This window comes from Dermacentor albipictus, chromosome 2 (genome assembly GCF_038994185.2).
Source record: "Dermacentor albipictus isolate Rhodes 1998 colony chromosome 2, USDA_Dalb.pri_finalv2, whole genome shotgun sequence".
Taxonomy (NCBI): domain Eukaryota; kingdom Metazoa; phylum Arthropoda; class Arachnida; order Ixodida; family Ixodidae; genus Dermacentor; species Dermacentor albipictus.
The window spans coordinates 190,450,281-190,470,398 of record NC_091822.1 but is presented as its reverse complement, the minus strand read 5'-3'; the positions used below and the strand labels follow the sequence as shown (position 1 = coordinate 190,470,398).

Here is a 20,118-nt window from a genome sequence, read left to right as displayed (position 1 = left end):
GATGCATTTTTGTGTCACATGAAAGTGAGGATATTTTTGATGCATCATAATTGCATTGGGCCTCCTCAGTGATCACCCAGCGATCGCCGGTGGTGCAAAAAGTGCCGACTGCCACATTGTCCGAGTATCACGTTTCAATCGCTGAACCCTGTACATGTACTACCTGTGCGAAAGGTGCCGAATAAGCAGTTATTATTGTTAAGCAGGCTGGCAACTGCCACTTGAAGGGGCGCAACGCCTGCCTACACTTCAGGAAACAGCCTCACAAAAGGGGAACTTTCATGCAAATGCACAAGACAAGGTCCTAAAGTAAGAAAAAAGAAAAAAAAATGCCCACTAGGGGCATGGTGGGGGAGAGACCAACAAGAGCAATGGCAACTGGCTTACCGACAGGGCACGGCAGCCCCGGTTGGTACTGGCCACCAGGCACCCCTCAGTGGTGGCCATGGGCACGTGAAACTGCCGGCCGTCGAGCAGCAGCGGGCCAGCTATGCCCACTGGCACGGGCAAGAAGCCAACCACATTCTCGCAGCAGGCCCCCTGCACAGCCGTGTAGTCATAGCCACGGAAAGGCAGGCCCTCCAGGGGACATGCCCCCTGCCTCTCGAGCAGCCGCCGCCGAAGGGACACACCCCGCATTGCGCTGCCCACTGCTTGCTCGAGACGGTAGGCCGCCAGCTTCTGGGCCTCGCACAGCCGGAGCACTTCCTCATCTGTCAGGCCCCGAGCACCGTCCTGTTAAAGCAGCGACAGAAATTAATGCTACACGGTTGAGCATCGAAATACAGAACACAAATTTAAACAATTATGAGATATAATAAGGTAAATCTAATATGACTCCTGCCTATCAGCATAGAAAGAATATACTATGCTTGTAATGAACAATGGATATAGTATAACTAAGGTATTTTCATGTCGGGTACAACTTAGTCAAAACGGGGTTTGACTGTGCAACAACCCCATTGCATAAAAGCACCCTACATCCAGGCAAAAGCACCGCCACCGGTCTGGCCAAAGTGGAGCAGCAGTCTCGGATATACATCACTTTAGCCAAATAATATGAGCAATAAGAGTTTGTGGGCCAGCAGATTACACTGTTGGAGGGTGAAAATGGAGACCAGAAAACCAGAAGAGCGACTTTCTGTGATGCTTGTGACAATATGTTTGTATAATAACGTTATTTGAACCAGTACACCTGAATAAGATAAAAAAAGTTTTGTCTGTAATCTGCAGAGCTCTAAGGCACTGTCTGTGGGACATTTTCTAATCATGTTTTTTCCATAAAGGTACAGTATACAGCAATTGCTCGGCTAGAGGTGTTTGGAGAAATAAAACAGTTCTTTCTCATCATTGCTCCCTCTCACCCTTGCCTACATAAAGGAGACTGCAAATAGAAGCAACCATAAATGTGTGTGATGTCACGGCAATGGTATTTTCCTCATTTGCTATGTGGAGACTACACAAGATGACAGCAAGCTTTATGTTTTGATGTGTACTGTTTATTTACTGGTATCAGCAGCCCTCGTAGTTTTTTGTGATTAACAGTGCAGTTGTTGCTGTGTTCTCTTAGCATTGTTAGTGCTATTATTTTGGAGAGATACAGTGTGGGATTTTCCTTGAATTTATTTTTAAGTTTCCTGCAATGCAAGTTATTCTAAATGCACTTGGCAACAATATACTATGTCCCAAACAAAACTTTCAAGCAAGCACCGGTTCCAAAACATCCTGTATGCCACTTTACACATTAAAACACAAAAAATCAAAATGAGAGCCATGCAAGAGCTGGTCTAAATATGCCAGCAAAAAAAATTCACAGACGATTACGACACTCGCTAATGTGAAATTTGAGCGTGTTTTCATTTCGCGATATATTGGCTTGCGTGGAAAATCTGTCTCGTGCGGCACATTCCAAATGGAGTGAAGTGTGGCAAGTCTGCCTCGCTAATCAGAAGATTGTGACAGACAGTGCATGGATGACACGTGGGTGCAATTCAGAACAGCTGCCACAGAAAGACCTCCGCTCATGCAATGCTTTGTTTCCATAGAGACGACGCACACTATTCTGGTTGCATATCACAGCCACCATCGCTGCACAGACCGTCTTGCGAGGCACTGTGGTTTTCTTCTCACACTTTAATTCCACCAACGACGAGAGTGGTCCTTCGACACCCAAGGGAGCGTCACATCGAGCCTTACTCATAGCCCTTTGCCATCATCCTTTGTAGGAGCAGTGAACCCTGTCACACATGCCGGTACTGCGGACTGACCTCAGGAGCTGACACCGTGGATGAGCGTAGCCCTCCCCACCTCATGGCACCCTGCCCCCTTCCTCGGAAGTGCAGATGAGATCGCCCACACGGCTGCGGATGCCTAGTCCGCTGGCAACTCTGCACATGCGCAGGCCATCTTCCCTCAGCTCCTCCTCCACTTTCCACATCATGGTTCCGCTGCACCCTTATTAGGGATAGTCGAGATAGATTTCTTTTATCCAATTACCAATTAACCTTTCATCATTTTAGCCTTTAATCAATTGCTTTCACTGCAGAATTTTTAATCGATTAATCGATTAATCAAAATATTTGCTGGGCACTTTAAACAAGAAATAAGAAAAATGGCAAAAGTGGGAGATGAAGCCCAACTAGCAAGAAATTGCAGTATGCACAGAGGAAAAGAAAATTATTGATTTATGATTTTAAACCACATGCTCTTTTCTACAGAATAAAGGAATGTCAATTGGCTGGTATGTTCGGGTGAAACCGATGCCTTCTTTGAATGGCCACACAACCAGCATGCGAGAATAGGTTATAGAAGATTTAGATTTGCTGGGATCGACATGAACTCTATCTCTTTGTCAAATACATGCTCCAAAACCGGCGTGAATGCTGTGCCAAGTCTCTAGTGGACTGGGATTGACACGACGATGAACGACTGGGTTGCTATAGTATGCCTTGAACTGCGAGGGCATCTCAAGCCTCTGGCTTCAGGCTGTGTGGTGGCGTGTGTTATGTAGGGAAAGACAGCGAAAGCACTCGGCTCAGCATCACTCGACACTCGGTATAACGGTCAACAGTTGCTCTACCACAACCACAGGGTCAGTGCTCATGCTCCACCATTCTAGTATGATTTCAAATTTTTCGCCCCACTCCTGTCAAACTCTCAAAAACGATTAATCAAATATGTTTCATTAAGTTGATTAAATTAAAGGTGGACATCAATGAAGATTAATTGTTCTATGGGATACTTTTAAATGATTAATCGTTTAATTGTTCACCAATATTACCAAATCTAATCCTTATCCTGCACTGCCGCCTTTCTTTCATCTCCCACTGCGCTCCGTGTTTGCTTTCATTCGTCATGGTGCTCGTTCGCTCGGCTACACCGACGCTCGCCGCAGGAAAAGCCACTTGCGAGCTGCACTCTAAAAATAGGCCAGTGAAAGTGAAGCTCAGAGTTCTGGCCATGCAGATCAGATTTCATTTTTATGCTACCAAAGCTGAACACCACACCACTGCACTGTACTAATCGTGCACAATTGCTAGGTTCACCACAATGTCCACTTGATCAGAAGCATATGCCAGAATGCAACATCATGTGGAGTATGCATGTATATTTCATGTCATACTCCTGAAAACAGTCTTATACCATCATTTATACTGGTTTTCTTGCACATGAGGATAATTCAGTGCATGCGACAGCACAGTATAAGCCAATGCCGATGTGTCAAGAATTAACCTCGCAACGTTCACAGCATGACGTCTTCATAGCTAACCAGTGAAACAGGTGGTTGAAAGCAGTGTTTGCATTCATAGCAGCAGTTTTGTGAACAGAGGTGGTTCTAAAAGGTGTGGCCAATCCGCCAAAATTTCTTCATGCCTCCACATCCATTGCTCCCCTTCTACTAACTAGGGATTGCCCTGAGTGAAATGCCTTCCTGCATCCCCAACAAAAATAAGAATTATGCTCTGCCTCCAAACACAGAAAAATCCTGGCACCACCCTGTTTACAAATTTGTAAGACTGTTCATAAACATTTGTTTTAAAGGAATTATTGGCAAAATAAAGGATAATGCACTGTTGAAAATGCATTGCATGCACGACAGGAAGCTAAAAAAACCTTTGTTACTGCTCCTTACAGACAATCAGGCTCGGCGTTCTGCAGTATGTTGGTTACAAATGTGTACATACCTGTCCCTGCAGTACAGCAACACATTCCTCTAGGCTGCGGGGTTCAGGATCGGGCTCCTCCTCAGGGTTCTCCTCTGTCTGGCAACCCTTGTCCACCATTTCCCAGCAGTCATCAGCCCCCAGCACAAAGTCCACACGAGGCTCAGTGGGGCAAGCAGGCTGCGTGGAAGGTGTGCTAGGGCGACTTCCAGTGGACCCTTCTGCACCTGCGAGGCAGTGAGCTTTTTATCACAAACATTTGCAAAGGGCAGTGGCCTGAAAGAGTAACCTTTTCAAGATAGCTGGTGCAATTGACAAATTTGTTCAGAGCTCCTAAGTCAGGAAGGAATGTGTTACAAGGGAAAGCTGGATTCTCACACCTGTGCATTACTATCTTTTGTTTGGACAATCAGTGCAGTGTGATTTATCACTAAAAGCTGAATGCCTTCATCCCACGTAATTGAGGTTAATATTACTGTCCATTAGAATCCAAGATGATTCATGCATTTGGCCATCAGGCCAAACACGGACTGGGGTTGACGGTAATTTGCATCGCAGGGCAGCAGCACTGCACACGCAGGCAGTGAAATAATCTTTCTTAAATTCAAAAGCCTCCTTTTCCAAAATCCCATCAAAGCTCCATGGAAGGCAGTACAATGCTATGCTCAGCTTCTCCTACGCAGCGTAACAGCTCCTGCAATTCAGTACTTCACCCACCAGCATTCATCTACACTGTGATGTGGCTGCCAATGAAGGCCGGTTGTTGCAGCCAAACCATACAGAACCAGCACGCTTCAGCAATTAAAAGCAGCCTTTGCATTTTTCTCCCACACTACACCAGCAGCAGCCATTTAAACTAGGTTTAGGTGATCCAAGTGAAACACTTACCATTCGTGGAGTCGCCTAGGCAAGCCTTTTCTTCCCATGGGTGACTCTGTTGTGCAAAATGGAGCTCTAGCTCCTCCCGATTCTCAAAGAAGATGTATTTGACAGCCAACGCTGATGCCAACACGAGCAACACCAGCTGCTCAGGGCTCACCGCCAGCCATCTGCACAAGGGACAGCCAAAGGCCTCACTCACTCTTAGACCTGCTGGTTGTCCAATTAGAAGCACAATCACCTCGCATCTCAATGTAGACATAGCCATGAATGACGGAAGATAAAAATTGACACTGACCACAGACAAGAAGTATACAACATGTTTTGGAAAGTGTGTCAGAGTCCATTTTTACCTTTCAGTACGATTAATCCTGACCAAATGAGTATTCAACAATCCCTTGACTTCGTTAGCACGAAGGAGTCTTGTCAGCTTAGATCGCTCTCTTTGCCACCACTAAATTTCAGCGTTGCACTTTCTAAGCAAAATTGCTGCAATTTGACAGCCAGATACAACCGAGGAGACAAAGGCTTCAGTTCCTGTGAATAATGTTTTGATTTGCTTTTTTTTTATTGGCACAGCTGCGAATGACAGACCAATATCAAACATGCACAGTTGTCCCACTTGTCTTGCCATACATGTAGTATTGGAAAATGCCTGAACAATCATAACATGCCCCTCATCCTTTAGAAAGATGGTGCCAACAGTTCAATGTATCATGCACACAAATAGTGTTCACGAGATCTTTTGCACAGGGCTATTCACACACATCCTAGCCCTGGATTACTACTTCATTGATAGAGCTTAGCCGACATGACACGGACTACCCTAAGGCTGTTTGAAGTTGAATATTTATTCAATATGAGTAGACGTAACTTCACTGCACTTTGAAGTGAATTGGTGATTATACAACGAACACACTGAAAGAGCGCTGAACAGGTGCATACCTTTGAAAGTAAGGCCCCCAAGCAAGTTTGTCAGATGCAATGGGGTCTGGGCCCTGCGTCCCTGGGCTGCCCGCCATCCACCGACTATGCGTGTGCACAAGCATAAGCCCAGCTGACTGCATAGATATGAGATGGGAGCCACAAGGAAATTACAAATATTATAATATTATATGCCAAAATGTTTCCACAGATATACAGCAGATGAGCCATATATGGTCACAAAGCATACTGTTGTTGAGAAAAAAGAAAAAGAAAAAAAAAAATTATCCGACGATTACGATACTCCCTAATGCGAAATTTGAGCGCAGCTCTATACGTGTTTCCATTTCGCGATATTTTGAAGCAAAGAATTTGAGAGAGACATGTAGCAGAGTCGGTAATGGTTGAAAATCTGATCTGCGGATCAAGCGAGCCGGCGTTTATACATGACTCGTCAAAGGTTCCAGTGTGATCGCTGGTGCCGCAAGGCTTCCAGAAAGTACTATACAATTCGCATAGCGTATACAATCAGATTAAGAAACAATCTCACACAAAACAACCAAAACAAGCGCGAACGAGACCGACCCAACAGAACCAAACAGGCGCGGGCGAGAGCTTTGGCGCGAGCAGACGATAGTACGAAACGAGCGGATCGGCTGAGACCAGACACGAGTGCGCATCGAGCCGTAAGGAGGGTCCGCATGACACCAGCATCGCGCGCGCACGTCACTGAAGGGGCCGCTCTCATTGGTCTCCGCCATTCGCGGCTCGCGTCCTTCGTCTCCCACTCCAGCGAAGGGGGGCGGAGCTGGTTACGAGGCCGACGACAACGCTGACGACAACGCCGACGCGAAACCCAGGAACGGACGCCAAAGAGCTGCGCTCTAAAAAGCAGTTTTGCTCTAAGGGTGAAGCAGTGACAGCAATAGCAAGGTGTAGTGTTACGCGTGAACTCCTTAGACGGTGTTCTAACTATATACAGGTGTAACTATACGTGGACGTGATATATGTGGGTGCGCCGAAATTTCTGGCACCTTTAAAAGCTTTAACATGTCGTGCAGGGCCTGTAATGGCATCACACAGGAGTCACTGCATTGCCCGCACACAGCGGCACCAGCGAAATTACATCACTTTCAGACTGTGAGCACTAACATTGTTTCAAGCCTTTTTAATAGTCTGAGAAGATTTAAGACAAAAGGCATGCAATGTGAATGAATGACTTTTGTTTGCGGGCTGCAAATCTAAAAAAATCTGAGAAATAATTTATTCAAGAACATAACACTGGCCTAAGCAAGTTGGTAGTTGAATAGTGCAGCATCTGCCTTGCATATGCAGCATAGATAAACACATAGCGTACGTATAAAGAAACATATACCGAACATCACAGTGACGACAAAAATTCACCTGGAGTGTCCATATAATTGCTAACATAATGAAACGAGATTGTGCAGTTCTGAATGTGGCATACAACACAGGGCATCAATGCCATGTTATCTTATATATATCAGTTCCTATACAGGCAGTCTGCATAAAAAGAATCTATTATTGTGGACATCTTCAGTTCACCTTCAGAAAGTACAGACATATCTAGTTTATCAATGGAGGATTGAAGGTTAAATAAACAGAGCAAGACTGTTCATAACCCAAGCTTAGATTCAGTAGAAGCTCACAAAAATAATGTGCCCATGATTAAACAAGAAAGAAAAAAAAAAGGGGGGAGGAAGGGTAGGCCGGAAGAGCACAGTGCTGCTGAAATAAGCATGCGTGTGATACCAAGAATAATGCTGACTGGCTTTTATGCTGAAAGGTTTCCAACTGTTCTTCTCTATTCAAAAAGCTTGTGTGCCCCTTAACTCCATATCGAATAGCCTGATATGAACATATTGAATCCAATACAGAAACCTGCATGCTGCCGTATATTTTATGAGATAATTGAATATAGTAGTTAAGCATATGGTCAGTGCCACAGTGGTATCTTGTTGAATGTGCCTTCTAAGATGGCTATGTGTGGCAGCCAGTATAAAGCAGACTGCAGTAGCTTAGACACCTGAAGCTCTTAGCAGTTGCAGCATCAAATATTTGCGTTTGATGCATTTATCTGCATTTTTACATGAAAGCAGCAATGCTCACCATGATCATCTTTACCCTCTGGAGGACTGGATTTGGCTTTTGTTCTTCTTCTTGTTGCAAGACTCTTGCTAATGTGCTCAACTGCCACACAGGACGTCCCTCTTCCCTGTCTCGTGACAACTGAAAATGGTCAAAATAATGGGAAGCATGCCAATAACATGGCAAAGTCAAAGGTATATAATAGCAATGGACCAAGTAGCTACTGTGTTAGAAGAATTTTTGTATAAAAACTAGAAAATACCAGCTTGGCTATGTCATTTGCATTGCATATGCACTTCAGGTATTCATTAACAGTTAGCATGTCCTAAGGCATGTAGTTAATGAAAGTGCAACAAGGTTGTTAAGTAGCTAGTAGGCACCCAAGTGGTGGTCACATTCTACTCTATTTAGTATAACAAGTCAGACTAATGCACTGGTTTTAGTATTATTTTTCCTTACCTCTAGAACCAAGGACAAACAAGCTGGGAAGAAGGTCATGAAGACAACATAGTTGACCAATGCCGACATGCAGGCAAAGCAGCAAAGTTCTTCCAACCGTTTCACACCTATGGGAGAAAAACAATCATTGAGCACTCTCTTTGTTCAACAGTACAAGGCATCATCCTTTCCTGTTCGCCACATGTATCTGTCTGGTGAGTTTGATTGAAAACAACCAAACAAAAAGCTTCCTAACTAGCTACCCACCTGAAAGGGTGCCCACACCAATAACCAATGTCTCGACGATGGTATCCAGAGTGATTGTAGGGCCCAGCACAGCCATTCCACGGGCTATGTTCTCTCGTACCTCCTCCTGCACAGACCATGATGCAGCATGGAGCACTCTGTTGCCACCTCGCATTTTTAGGCGGAATACCACTACAATGGTAGTGTCGAAATGGCCGCTACACATATAGGTCAATAGCAGGCATACAGAGCAGCAGTGTCTTTTGTACTCTACATACCAAAGCAATAAATGGCGAGCCTAAAGACTAACGCTTCTCTTAGTGTACTACAAATATACTGTGCCCATTTCTGAGCACCTTTCTAATCTGAAGTCCGTCTTAACTAGCGACTGCATCATAAGCACTTTGACAGGCATGCCGCTCATACCTGCGAGCTGGAGCTGAGTGCAAACTGGGCCAGTAGACCAGCCTTGGATAAATCAATGAGAAGCAGAAAGAATGGCAGCGCCTCTCTGAAAAAGAAACATTTGTGCATGACACAGACAGCACATCCCATCAAACAGTCGCAGCAATACAGGCACCTATGCCATGAAGCGATTACATACTCTAAAACACCAGTTTTATACAATGCCATTCTCAAAGAAATGAAGTGCTGCACAGTGGGCTATGACAAATGTTGTGGTGCTAGGAGAGTTCTAGATTCATTTTGACCATCCAATACACCAAAATATTAGTAGAGGGACATTTTTTTCCCCCATTCATTCTCATCAATATGTTGATGCTGGAGCCAAGATGTGATGTTGCAACGATGTGCTCAATACACATTAGCTGCTGAGCCACCATTGCATGTGGCTTTACCTGTAAATTTAATGCATTTGTTCCTCCTTATGTGGAAAGATAATGAAAGATGTAATGAAATGCACAAGTGCTCTGGAATTGTTCAATGCAGATATTGAGTGTCCCAAGCTGCGGCCGCACATACATGCAAAACTTACGGAGGTCTGGCGCCGTATTGCTGACTGATCACTTTCAGGGATCCTTTCACTTTTACATCACATGCCATCCTGCACAGCACCTCAATGGAGTGAGGACTGCTCTGCCCACTGATTCAGCTATTAGCATGTGCTGAAAACTACATTTTCACATTTCCAAAAGTAATTATCCAGAATATAGCCTAGGCAATGTTATGCTACACTTCAGTTGTAACACATTGAACAATCATGTGTGACACACCTCACTGTGCATGAACGAAAAAGTGAATTTGTCTTTCTTGAAACAAAATTTGTGTGCTATCTCTATCCACCCTCTATATTTTTATTCTACTTGCCGCCAAGATGTCCGTAGCGAAACAGCAGTGATTCTGCGGCAAAACAAGTTCAGCACACGTGTTAACGAGTATTCTCACTTGCTTTCAAAGAGCACATGACCATGGCGCAACGCGCCCCATCGGCTACACTTATCAGTGGTTCACGTAGAGCGCTGCTCACGTTTTCTTTCGTTTTTTATATATTTATCTTCTTCAATCACAGTTGCTCCTTCACTTGCTAGGAATGCTCCCGCTACCATATCGCGCTCGGTTCCAGGACAGCAGCGCCGAGCGCGCGACGCGCCCGAACCAGGACAAAATTCAGCACGGTGCCGAGCCGAGGACTTAAAAAGAAGAGAGAGAAAAGAAAGCAGAAGATGAAAAAGAAAGAAAGAAGCGTGAGGAAGGAAAGCGGCGCTCTTCGAGGAAACGCGATCGTGGCGAACGCTGCCGTCGCCGCAGCAGCGTTAGCAGCGTCAGCTAGGCGCGCCCCCTGGGGGCTGGAGGCAGCGGCGGGAGACGCGCGCGCCCTGCTCCAGTATTCGTTCGCCTCCTCTTCCCCCCCCCCCCCCTCTCCGCCTTCCTGGTCACATTTGGAAGTTGGTACAATGTGAAACTCCACGCACAACCAGCGCAACATTCGTCTTCGCAAAGCCGTCGGTAAGGCTGCTACCGTGCCTGAGAGGCAGTCCGCGAGCGACACTGGAGGCCTCACGAGGGGCTGCTGCGCTATCGATGCCGCCGGCTGATAGGGCGGGCGTCTCGAGCAGTTCCGCAGGACATACGCACCCCTTTCTGTGGTTATGGGGAGGACAAAAAAAAAAAATCGTCGCATTTGGAAAGTGATACAAGCACCCTTCACGCACCTCCCCGATGACGGCAGGAGAGCTCGCCAGAGGCGGCCACACATCGCCCGCGTCTTCGACTTTTTATATCGAAGTGGAGAAATGTACTTGAAGTTAAAATAGTCCATTTCACAAATACATTGCCACAAAAAGTACTTCAATGCGTTCAGCAGAAGCGGAGTTATTGGCAATCAAACACATCCTTCGCAATGCTTCCGCTCCTTCTTCGATACAGTTTTAGTTTAACCATCGTTTAACGTAAGCGTTCCGCAAACGGGCCTTACAGAAAGCGAGTTTTTAGTATAGCGTGACAGTATAGTTTACGTGCGGGACACTGTTACATTATGCCTTGAATTTCGCATACATAGTGCACCTAAGTTATTTCCATGTATGCGCGTCCGGAAAAGGCGAGAGGCAGCGCAATGGAAGCCAGGAGCGCGTTTTATTCGCACTTTCCATATCCGCCGATCTGCGGCGAAACAGTGCAAGCTGTCGACCATAGCCTCCGAAATTTTCCAATCTCATAGGCCATATGCTGTCGTCGCGCCTATCTCCTGACTTTACCGATAGGTAGCGGTGGCACCTCGGAGATCTTAGGGTACCTTGATGCTCGCGGCTTTGATCGCGCACGCCGCTGAGGGTGGGGACATCCGCACCGTCTGCTATGACAGCCGCCATTACGCCGCCCGCCGCAGCTGGGTAACATGCGAAATGAGCTACCGCTTGCGGTGCACCGGATACGTTCGGAAACAAGTGCACGTTAGTGACATTTTTTTGAAGCTTGGACAGCACTTGGTGCTGTTGTAGCCTAAATGCTTATTAAGGGAACGACGTACTTCATATAAGCTGACGGCCTGCGCATGTTGTGTGCTCGAGGTTGACGTAGACTTCGTTAAAACGAATCCTTTTCCTTAGGCCGGAAACGACAGAGTTTCGATAAAACTATAGCCTTACTTATCTTCCTCGTAAACTCTGCATTCCAAATACCAAAAGCATCGTTTAAAGCACTTATATACATGCAAGCAGCAGCAGTATATGTATGTCAATACGCAAATTTTAGTGTTGCGAAGCTACCTAAGCGCGATTATGGTGGCTTATTTTGCTAAGTTTACAAACAATTTACTTATTTATTATAAATGGCATCATACGTATTGTACACAGGATAAAGTGCTGAGGGGCAGGATGTTGCAAATATCCTGCTAAGATGAAATGACAGCTTCTTTATCATTATTATGCTTGCTCAAAGGATTGAAACACCTAATATATATATATATATATATATATATATATATATATATATATATATATATATATATATATATATATATATATATATATATATTGTATTAACCAAGTGTATTCCACTTCGCTGCTGGTGTAAATTTCAGGCACTGGCGTAATCCTGTTGCTGCCAACAATTTACACCCGCAGCAAAGTAAAATACACTTGGTTACTGCAATACTAGCTGTTTTTTGTCTCTTTGAGCTCTGCGGCACCAGGTTGTTGCACCATGCAGGCCGCTCCCGTTTGCTCCTCCGCCCAACGATCCCGTCTGCCTGCGTTTACCCGAATACCTGACAAGCTAAACCTTTCTACTATCGAAATTAGAATGCAGATTAAACTTCGTCAATAAATATACACAGTAACAATAGGAAGAAGCGCACTGACCCAAACACGCTTCTTGATTGGTGTCAGCTACTGGCCAGTAGCAGCCGCGTACGGGAATCTGCTATATTACGAAATAAACCGTTCAGAAAAGAGTGAGGGGCAGGCTCCCGGTGAAAAGAGAGTGCTTGAGATAAAGGTGACTTCGCGCTCCACTTGCGAGCTTCACGCGTCGCGCACGACTGCAAAACTTGGCCGAGGTGTTCACAGCAGCGTATGCTATCCGCGTACTATGTTTTTTCAACAAGCCCAAGGGGCGGCCCAGCGCCCCTTTAAGTACGTCCGCGGCATGGCGGCCAAATTGTGTATGAAGGCCGAGTTGTAAATACACTACTCTTGCAGGAACTCAAATATAGGTAATGCGCCGCTGTGACTATGGGGTTTTCGCGCTTTCAATTACGTAAGTTAGCAAGCCGGAGCTCTCCATTTATGTAGAGGAAGTCGGGGGAATTCCAAGTGAATACCGCTTGTGCCGTTTATCTGGCACGGACGAAACCACGCGGGGCGCAAGCACCATCTCTTATGAAAGGTGTGAAATGCGTGTGGCACAAAGGGCCATCTCTCCAGGCATATTTCCAAATGTGTTCGTTTATTAACAGAGTTATGGGACACCAAATTCTAGCACTGTCACTCCCTCGCGGCCTGCCTATCGTTTCGGCGAGGAGTTATGGAGTCGCCATCTGTCGGGAGCGCCTCACTTGCGTAGTATGAGGGATCACGTGGCGCGCTCCTCATAGGTTTCGCTGACAGCGTTCAATAAAAGCACGACGCGGCAGCCCTCCTGGTCATTTATGCAGGTACTCTCAAAACGAGGGAAGTTTTTGACTGTCGATATAATAATCTTGGGCAAACTGAAAGCACATATTCGTTTACAGACGCTATCTCTTTACCGAATACGTATATACAGTACGTGAACGCCACTGCGCGCGGTCGCCGCGATGGAGTCTCCCGAACCGGCTTCTTGCGTGAAAGGTAGGCAAACGCCGAGAGTAAGCTATGTGAAATATGTTCTTATAGTGGGCTGTCTGTATAACCAAATGGGGCATAACAGAATGGTGCCTCAATCCAGCGATCGCACGGGTTCGCAGCGACCGACTGCGCGCCTGCATGCATGTCCGCGCACAATGTTTTGCTTTCACTGTGAGCGCGTTTTCGCACCGTGCCGTGACCTTCAGGCCGCAGCATATGAGAATTTGGCACTACACTAGCAACTATTGTTGCGGGGACACTGTCAGAACTGCTCGAAAAAAATTTCGTTATAGAGACTTCGACGCCCACGACGATTGTGATGTGCCGTCGCGACAATTCAATCTTTTTTTGTCTTCTAAATTCTTGGACATTTTAATATTATTTCTCAAGTTGCGTCGCACTGTATGTTTATCGGTCTTCTCAGGGTGCGGTTTCTCTCTGCTTCTTTTTCGTAATCCAGTGCATTCATTCATAACACAAACATGACCATATGCCATGCCTTTTTTAATGTGCGTCTTACCGCTCCCTTTCCGTTCCAGTGAAATCGCCAGTATCTAGCATCAACAAGTTCATAGACCAAACCGCCATGACATTAGCCGGGCAGCGGGAGCGGGCGAGCGTCTCAGTGCGTGTTTTCTGCTACTCACCGAACATCGCGCAGTCCCGGCGCCGTAGCAGAAATGTTCCTCGCGTCTGTGCTTGCTGCATAGCCGAGTTGTAGCCGATGGCTGTCTGCCGGTTCTAAGTTTCGCAAGCCAAGCTTCACGCAGATCCTTGCCCTGTGGCTACGTGTGAAAAGGCTGACACCGGGCTCCGTTGCGTGCGTCCGGCACTGCGGCACCGAGCAGTAGCCTACCATGCTGCACGCCCTCAAAGGCAGCCGCTACCAATTATAGCACTTTCAAATGTTTTCAAGCAGACACCCAAGGCGGTAAAGCCTCCCCACTTCATCAGAACCGCGGCGCAAGTGGGACTTAATTTCGTTTTCAGCTCGCTTTGGCGCTTCCGAAGCAGCCGACGCGCCCGCTGTGTCCACGTGATCCCTCATGGCACGTCACGCCGACGGTGGCGCTAGCTTTTCCAGTGGTCGAGCTCGCCGCCAATACTGCACTCGAAGCTGTGCGGGGCAGCTCATACGCGGAACCCCGTGACACACATAATCGCGCCCGAGCTTATAAATAGAGTGGCGGGGATTTGAAAAGGTGTAGGAAAGGGCAGAAAGCCTCTCGCGTCGAACGAAATTTCATGGCTACAGCTTCGTTTGGAGGTCTAATATTTGGGTAGATGTTCACGACAGCAATGCCTAGCGACTGCGCAAGTTTATTTGCCGTGTTCAAAACATGTTGCAGGGCTCCTTAAGCTGTCCCGCCAAGTGGCGTCGGAACGTACGTGTATGTGTGTGTGTGTGTGTGTGTGTGTGTGTGTGTGTGTGTGTGTGTGTGTGCGTGCGTGCGTGCGTGCGTGCGTGCGAGATAGATAGATAGATAGATAGATAGATAGATAGATAGATAGATAGATAGATAGATAGATAGATAGATAGATAGATAGATAGATAGATAGATAGATAGATAGATAGATATAGAGAGAGAGCACTCACAACGACTTCAGTTCAAGTGTGGAGGATCGGCCGAATTCGTAACTCATGGCGACAAATGAGCACAGCGCGACGTTCATTTTTTTTTTCCGTGTCGTCGTCTTCCGCGCTTTCCTCATCTGTTGACGTGACTCCGGTTTAACACAAAAGCTATCACGGAGGCGAGGTACTCACTTGAGTTCAGACAGGTCGCCTTCTAGGAGATTCACTACGCTGCTGCTGAAGACGAAACTGGAGAAAATTGTGAAAATGGTTGCTATGCCTGAAAGAGAGAGGAACAGAAAAAAAAAACAGGATGGTATCGACATCGTTCGGCCCAACATAACAAAAACGTTTAGTATAGCAGCGACGACAAAAGAATCACGCGGCGGACAGCAATCGCAGCGCAGTTATAACTCTGTAGCTGAGTGAATGAGTTTGGTCTACAGCTGTATGCGTGCACGGGCGATAGCACGATCCGCGAAAGTGATTGTTTGCAGAACTCCGGCTCCGCTCAGCTGCACAAATTATGGAGGTGCCGGAATGTTCCTTTATCAGAAAGGCTGCTGATACTTACACGGGTCGTCTGTGGCCTTTTGCAGCAAGATTAGGATAAGCAAAAGTGAATAAACGCGTTGCTGAAGTGCACATGTGCGTGATGTCTGACCGCATCTCTGTTTCGCAGGCACACGAGAAGCAAATCAGTTGCTTTTGAGGCACGTTCATAGTACCATGTCGTTTAGTTGAGATGAATGGATAAGCCATAAAGCGACTACTGCAACGGATGCGTAATATCGTAATCAAGTTCAGCTACACATAACGACCACGTCACGAGTCAACCATACGGCGCAGACAGTCCTTGCGCTTGGGCTTTTCGGTAATTCAGCCAGACGTACTATGTCGTCACCTCCGCGACGTACCCCTATTGTACGTGACCGCCGCCTTTTGCACAATCGACATAACAAGTGACAGTCGATAAATTACATCAGTCGACGTGTATTTAATCGCAACGCTATAAATGTCACCGCGTGACGACACAGGAACTCAATAAATCTGCGCCTTGCCCACGCCTTACGTAGGTCAAGCTGCTCTATTCCAGCTGACACGCAAAAAAAAAAAAAAACCTATCCAGGCGCCAAAACGCTTTAACGACTTTTCACTCCAAAGGACGTCGTGTCTCAAGTCAGCATAGCATCTCCCCCCCCCCTCCCCCCCACGCACAAAAAAGACGTGCATTCAACCCTGCGATTTATGAAAGGAACTCGGCAGTTTACATACCAAGAACGATGGATCTTTTCATTTTTTTTCTCCCCGATGACGAAGCACAATGCGACGTTATGAATGAGACTACGGTAATAGCGCAGAAGTAAGCTTCACAATCCTTTTCTTGCTTCTTCGGCTCGAGAAAAATCTAATCGCTTAATAGTAATAATTAAAAATTAAATTAAATTACGTGATTTTACGTGCCAAAACCACTTTCTGATTATGAGGCACGCCGTAGTGGAGGACTCCAGAAATTTCGACCACCTAGGGTTCTTTAACGTACGTGCACCTAAATCGAAGTACACGGGTGCTTTCGCATTTCGCCCCCATCGAAATGCGGCCGCCGTGGCTGGGATTCGATCGCGCGACCTCATGTTCAGCAGCCTAACACCATAGCCACTGAGCAACCGCGGCGCGTAATAGTAATAATAGGCTGCGGCACTGAGGGAAATATCGGGCCGCCACTAAGCCATCCACAAAAAGTAAACACAGCAGTGAGCATGTCAGCTTCAGAAACATAGGATGCAAGCTGTTTAGCGCCACCAGAGACATCGCGCACGCGTAGAAACCAAACCCTGCTCGGGTTCTTTTGTGCGAAGGGCCCGACAGGACCCAATATTTACAAAGATCCCTCTTACGATAACCGTTTCAGATGTTCTGTCATAGCACATTCGCTGCTGGGACGACGCGAGTGAGAAGACAGGAGCGGACATGAAAACGGCAAAATACACTGATAGTCATGTACACATAAGAACTTGAGATGGAGAAATAGCTTGCATTTAACAGTAAGGCGCTGGCCCGGTAAGTTCGTGCGAGGCGCGCGTCTCCTACCTATGAGGTACTTGGAGCCCAGCTTGTAGAGTACCCGGAACTGGTGATACACGTACAACAGGGCCATGCATCGCGTCACGGTCATCACGACGACGTCCATGCCTCTGTCCTCCTGCGGGAAAATGAGAGGGAATGTCGCGCTAGCCGTTGGCTTTTCGTTCACGCCTGCACTCTTAAAACAGTTGCACCCTTTGGGGTGTATATTTGTCCCACAACAACAATCGTCACGTCTTGCTTGCGTTTCCTTTCTTGAAAACGCCGCGTCCGCTATTTTCCTGTCGGCAATGCTATGTCCTGCTGATAACGCGCGTGCCGTTCGTTAGTGCCGGGCTCGCAGCGTTAAAGAAAGGAAATGCGGACAAAAGAGAGATGGCGTTTATTGTTGTGTTCGCACATTTTTTTAAACTCTGGCTAAAGCTAGCTGGGACACCCTGTATAGGAACGTTCGCTCACTTTTATGGCGTGGCGGTGGAGACGAATTACTTTCAACGTCGGCGCCTCTCGGAGCCTATACGTTATGACAGGAGCGCGGAGGCACAGAGGGCAGATGTGCTGTTTTGCGGACGAAGCAAGCCTGTATTGAATTCCTAGGTTGGCCATTGCGTATAGACACAGTACCTTCACTACAGCCAATCGTGACCGATGATCACAGAGCATGTTTTCTTTCTTTAAGTGCATTGAAAGAACATTTAAGTGAGCTGTTATGCTGGATTGGCAAATGAGACTTCTAGGTTGAGTGTTAATGCTGAAAGTGGCGTCTTGGTAAGTCAGAAAAGACACCAAAACGAATGTATGTAGTTCTCCTGCTGGCTCCTCGTGAGGACATGATATCTGAACAGCGTCAACTCGGGACAACTACGGCAATTGGTTCTAGATAAACAAGTATAACACTATATTTGAAGGAACTAAAGGAACAGCGTGAAATGTTCTGAGAACATTTTCTGAAGACCGGCCAGACGTGCTAAATTTACTTTGAAAACCATGCAGTCACACTAACGTACTGGGCGCTGCGGTTCGGGCGGGAAACTTAAAAAGGGAAACTTTGCCTTTTCATTTCTTCGTTAATAACCCACCTTTTCCCGCCGAATAAACGTAAATAGGGTCTAAAAAAATGCTTCGTCAGACTAATGTAACATAGCATCTTAGTAACTTGGTGCAATTTAGTTATCTTTAAATAGCGTCACCAATGTTTTTAAACCTTCCTTTCGACTTTCTCCGCGCTAGCAACTAATTAAACGTAAGCCAGATCTGCGCAGCCCCGCTGTCCAAGTGCGTTTTTTGCTTATATCGCTATGTCAGCGACGTGCTCACATGATCGCCGGCCTGACATGTCTTTCCAGAGATCGTTTTGTGAAGCCAATCAAAATAAAGCTATAAAGCGAAATTACCTAACAGCTTCATTTTTAACTTCAGTGCCGCTCAATTTGTACACAAGCATATAGGTCGCGAGTGCAGTGTCGTGATAAACAAGGAATACCTAACCTGCGCCTCCTATAGCTGTTCTCTCCTGTAGTAAAGAACTGCACACAGACATGCCCTCGCCCAGGGTGCCCTCGTCGGTTCATGTAGAACGACAACGTACTGCGCAAGATACAAACGAAGCACGGAAGGAAAGACAGGACAGTGCACTCTGTTCCATCTTTCTTTCCGCCATTCTTCTTTGTATCGCGTGCATTATACGTTCTTGTTCGGCGAAACTATGACTGTGTACAGAGACTTCCCTTGTTAAGCCCACTATTGATGAACGTACGTAGTATGTCGCACAGTTTCCACCTTCCTACTATACACGCTCCTGGCTAGATCATGAGTTGGGCGACTGCCCCTGTTGTCAGGCGATGATGGTCTTCGGTTCGATTCGTTCCCCAACTGCGGAGCTTCTTTCCGAGGGAACGCCCCCCTTCCGGAGCATTACCTGCGGTACAGGCACAACCATACCATAGGTATACGCGAATGAAGAACTCACCTCCCTCATCTGGCACTGCGGCGACCACCCGCAGAGCCGGCTGCCAGCCAGGAAGGCCGAGCCCATGGAGAGCAGGCAGATGGTGAGCGTGAGGAAGCCCACGATCACTTCCCACGGGTGCGACGCACACAGGCGCCCGTGCGCGTAGAACACCCGCGCCAGCATCGCCCCCGGGCTGCAGCGCTGGGCCCTGTTGTGCGAAGGAGAGACAACGCATGCGTACACCATCAGATGGCGCCACGAGGAACACTGCGCTCACTACACGACAACTCGCTTTCAACACTGCAATTTTCAAACCAGAGCGGTTCCCTGGTCACCACTGCAAGAACAGCACAGCGATTCGAGGAAAGCGACGTAAATACGAGACGTTCGGAGAGTCAGGCGAGACCGGGTTGGCTAGCAGGCGCGACGGTGATAAAACGCACAGCAGAGATGAAAAAACTATGCATAGTATGCGATCGTTACAAAAATATCCGGTTTCGAGTTGTATAAACGTACTGAGGAAGTGGCGGCGGGAACAAATTGCGCTTATCTATGAGCTATTGTCACCGTTACTGTGCAGGCGTGGACATAATCAATCGCGCGCCATTGTTTATTAGCCCCACGCAGAGGCCGAGACAACCCTTTTCCGCGAACAGGAAGGTAGCGGCAACATAAGAGAGCGCCCCTTTGGACGGCCTCAATCGAGGAAGAATGGAGGCTATATCGCGATTGTTTCCGCCGCTCGTCGTAAATAACAAACTGACCCGGAAAACTGTCCAACACAGCTGCTGGCGCAGAGGTGCGTGACCTTCGTTTTCACTTGTAAAGTATAAGCCATTGCCCGCTTTGCACCACCGCTTTTAGCTGTTCATCGGTGAAAAGGATGCATAAATTAAACGGTTTAAGAAGCGCCACTTGACTAATTGTGATGTCCACCCAAAAGCAACTTGTCTGCTATTACAA

At 46.9% G+C, this 20,118-nt stretch overlaps 1 protein-coding gene across 4 annotated transcripts in view; it reads right to left on the bottom strand.

The window, feature by feature from the left end:
• Window positions 1–20,118, bottom strand: part of Hmgcr (HMG coenzyme A reductase) — a 76,643-nt gene that overhangs the window by 13,601 nt on the left and 42,924 nt on the right. For 3 of the 4 annotated variants that reach the window (XM_065453448.2, XM_065453441.1, XM_065453433.2), the window contains exons 2-12: window positions 19,174–19,363; window positions 17,211–17,322; window positions 15,312–15,399; window positions 9,186–9,270; window positions 8,781–8,886; window positions 8,535–8,641; window positions 8,097–8,216; window positions 5,988–6,103; window positions 5,052–5,212; window positions 4,185–4,390; window positions 388–735 (exon numbers count right to left, since the gene is read on the bottom strand). In XM_065453448.2, coding sequence (XP_065309520.1) covers window positions 388–735; window positions 4,185–4,390; window positions 5,052–5,212; window positions 5,988–6,103; window positions 8,097–8,216; window positions 8,535–8,641; window positions 8,781–8,886; window positions 9,186–9,270; window positions 15,312–15,399; window positions 17,211–17,322; window positions 19,174–19,338 — 1,614 coding nt within the window. In that variant the 5' untranslated portion in view covers window positions 19,339–19,363. Of the gene's footprint in view, window positions 1–387; window positions 736–4,184; window positions 4,391–5,051; window positions 5,213–5,987; window positions 6,104–8,096; window positions 8,217–8,534; window positions 8,642–8,780; window positions 8,887–9,185; window positions 9,271–15,311; window positions 15,400–17,210; window positions 17,323–19,173; window positions 19,364–19,470; window positions 19,584–20,118 lie in introns of those variants that run through there. The other variant, XM_065453458.2, reaches the window with a different exon arrangement.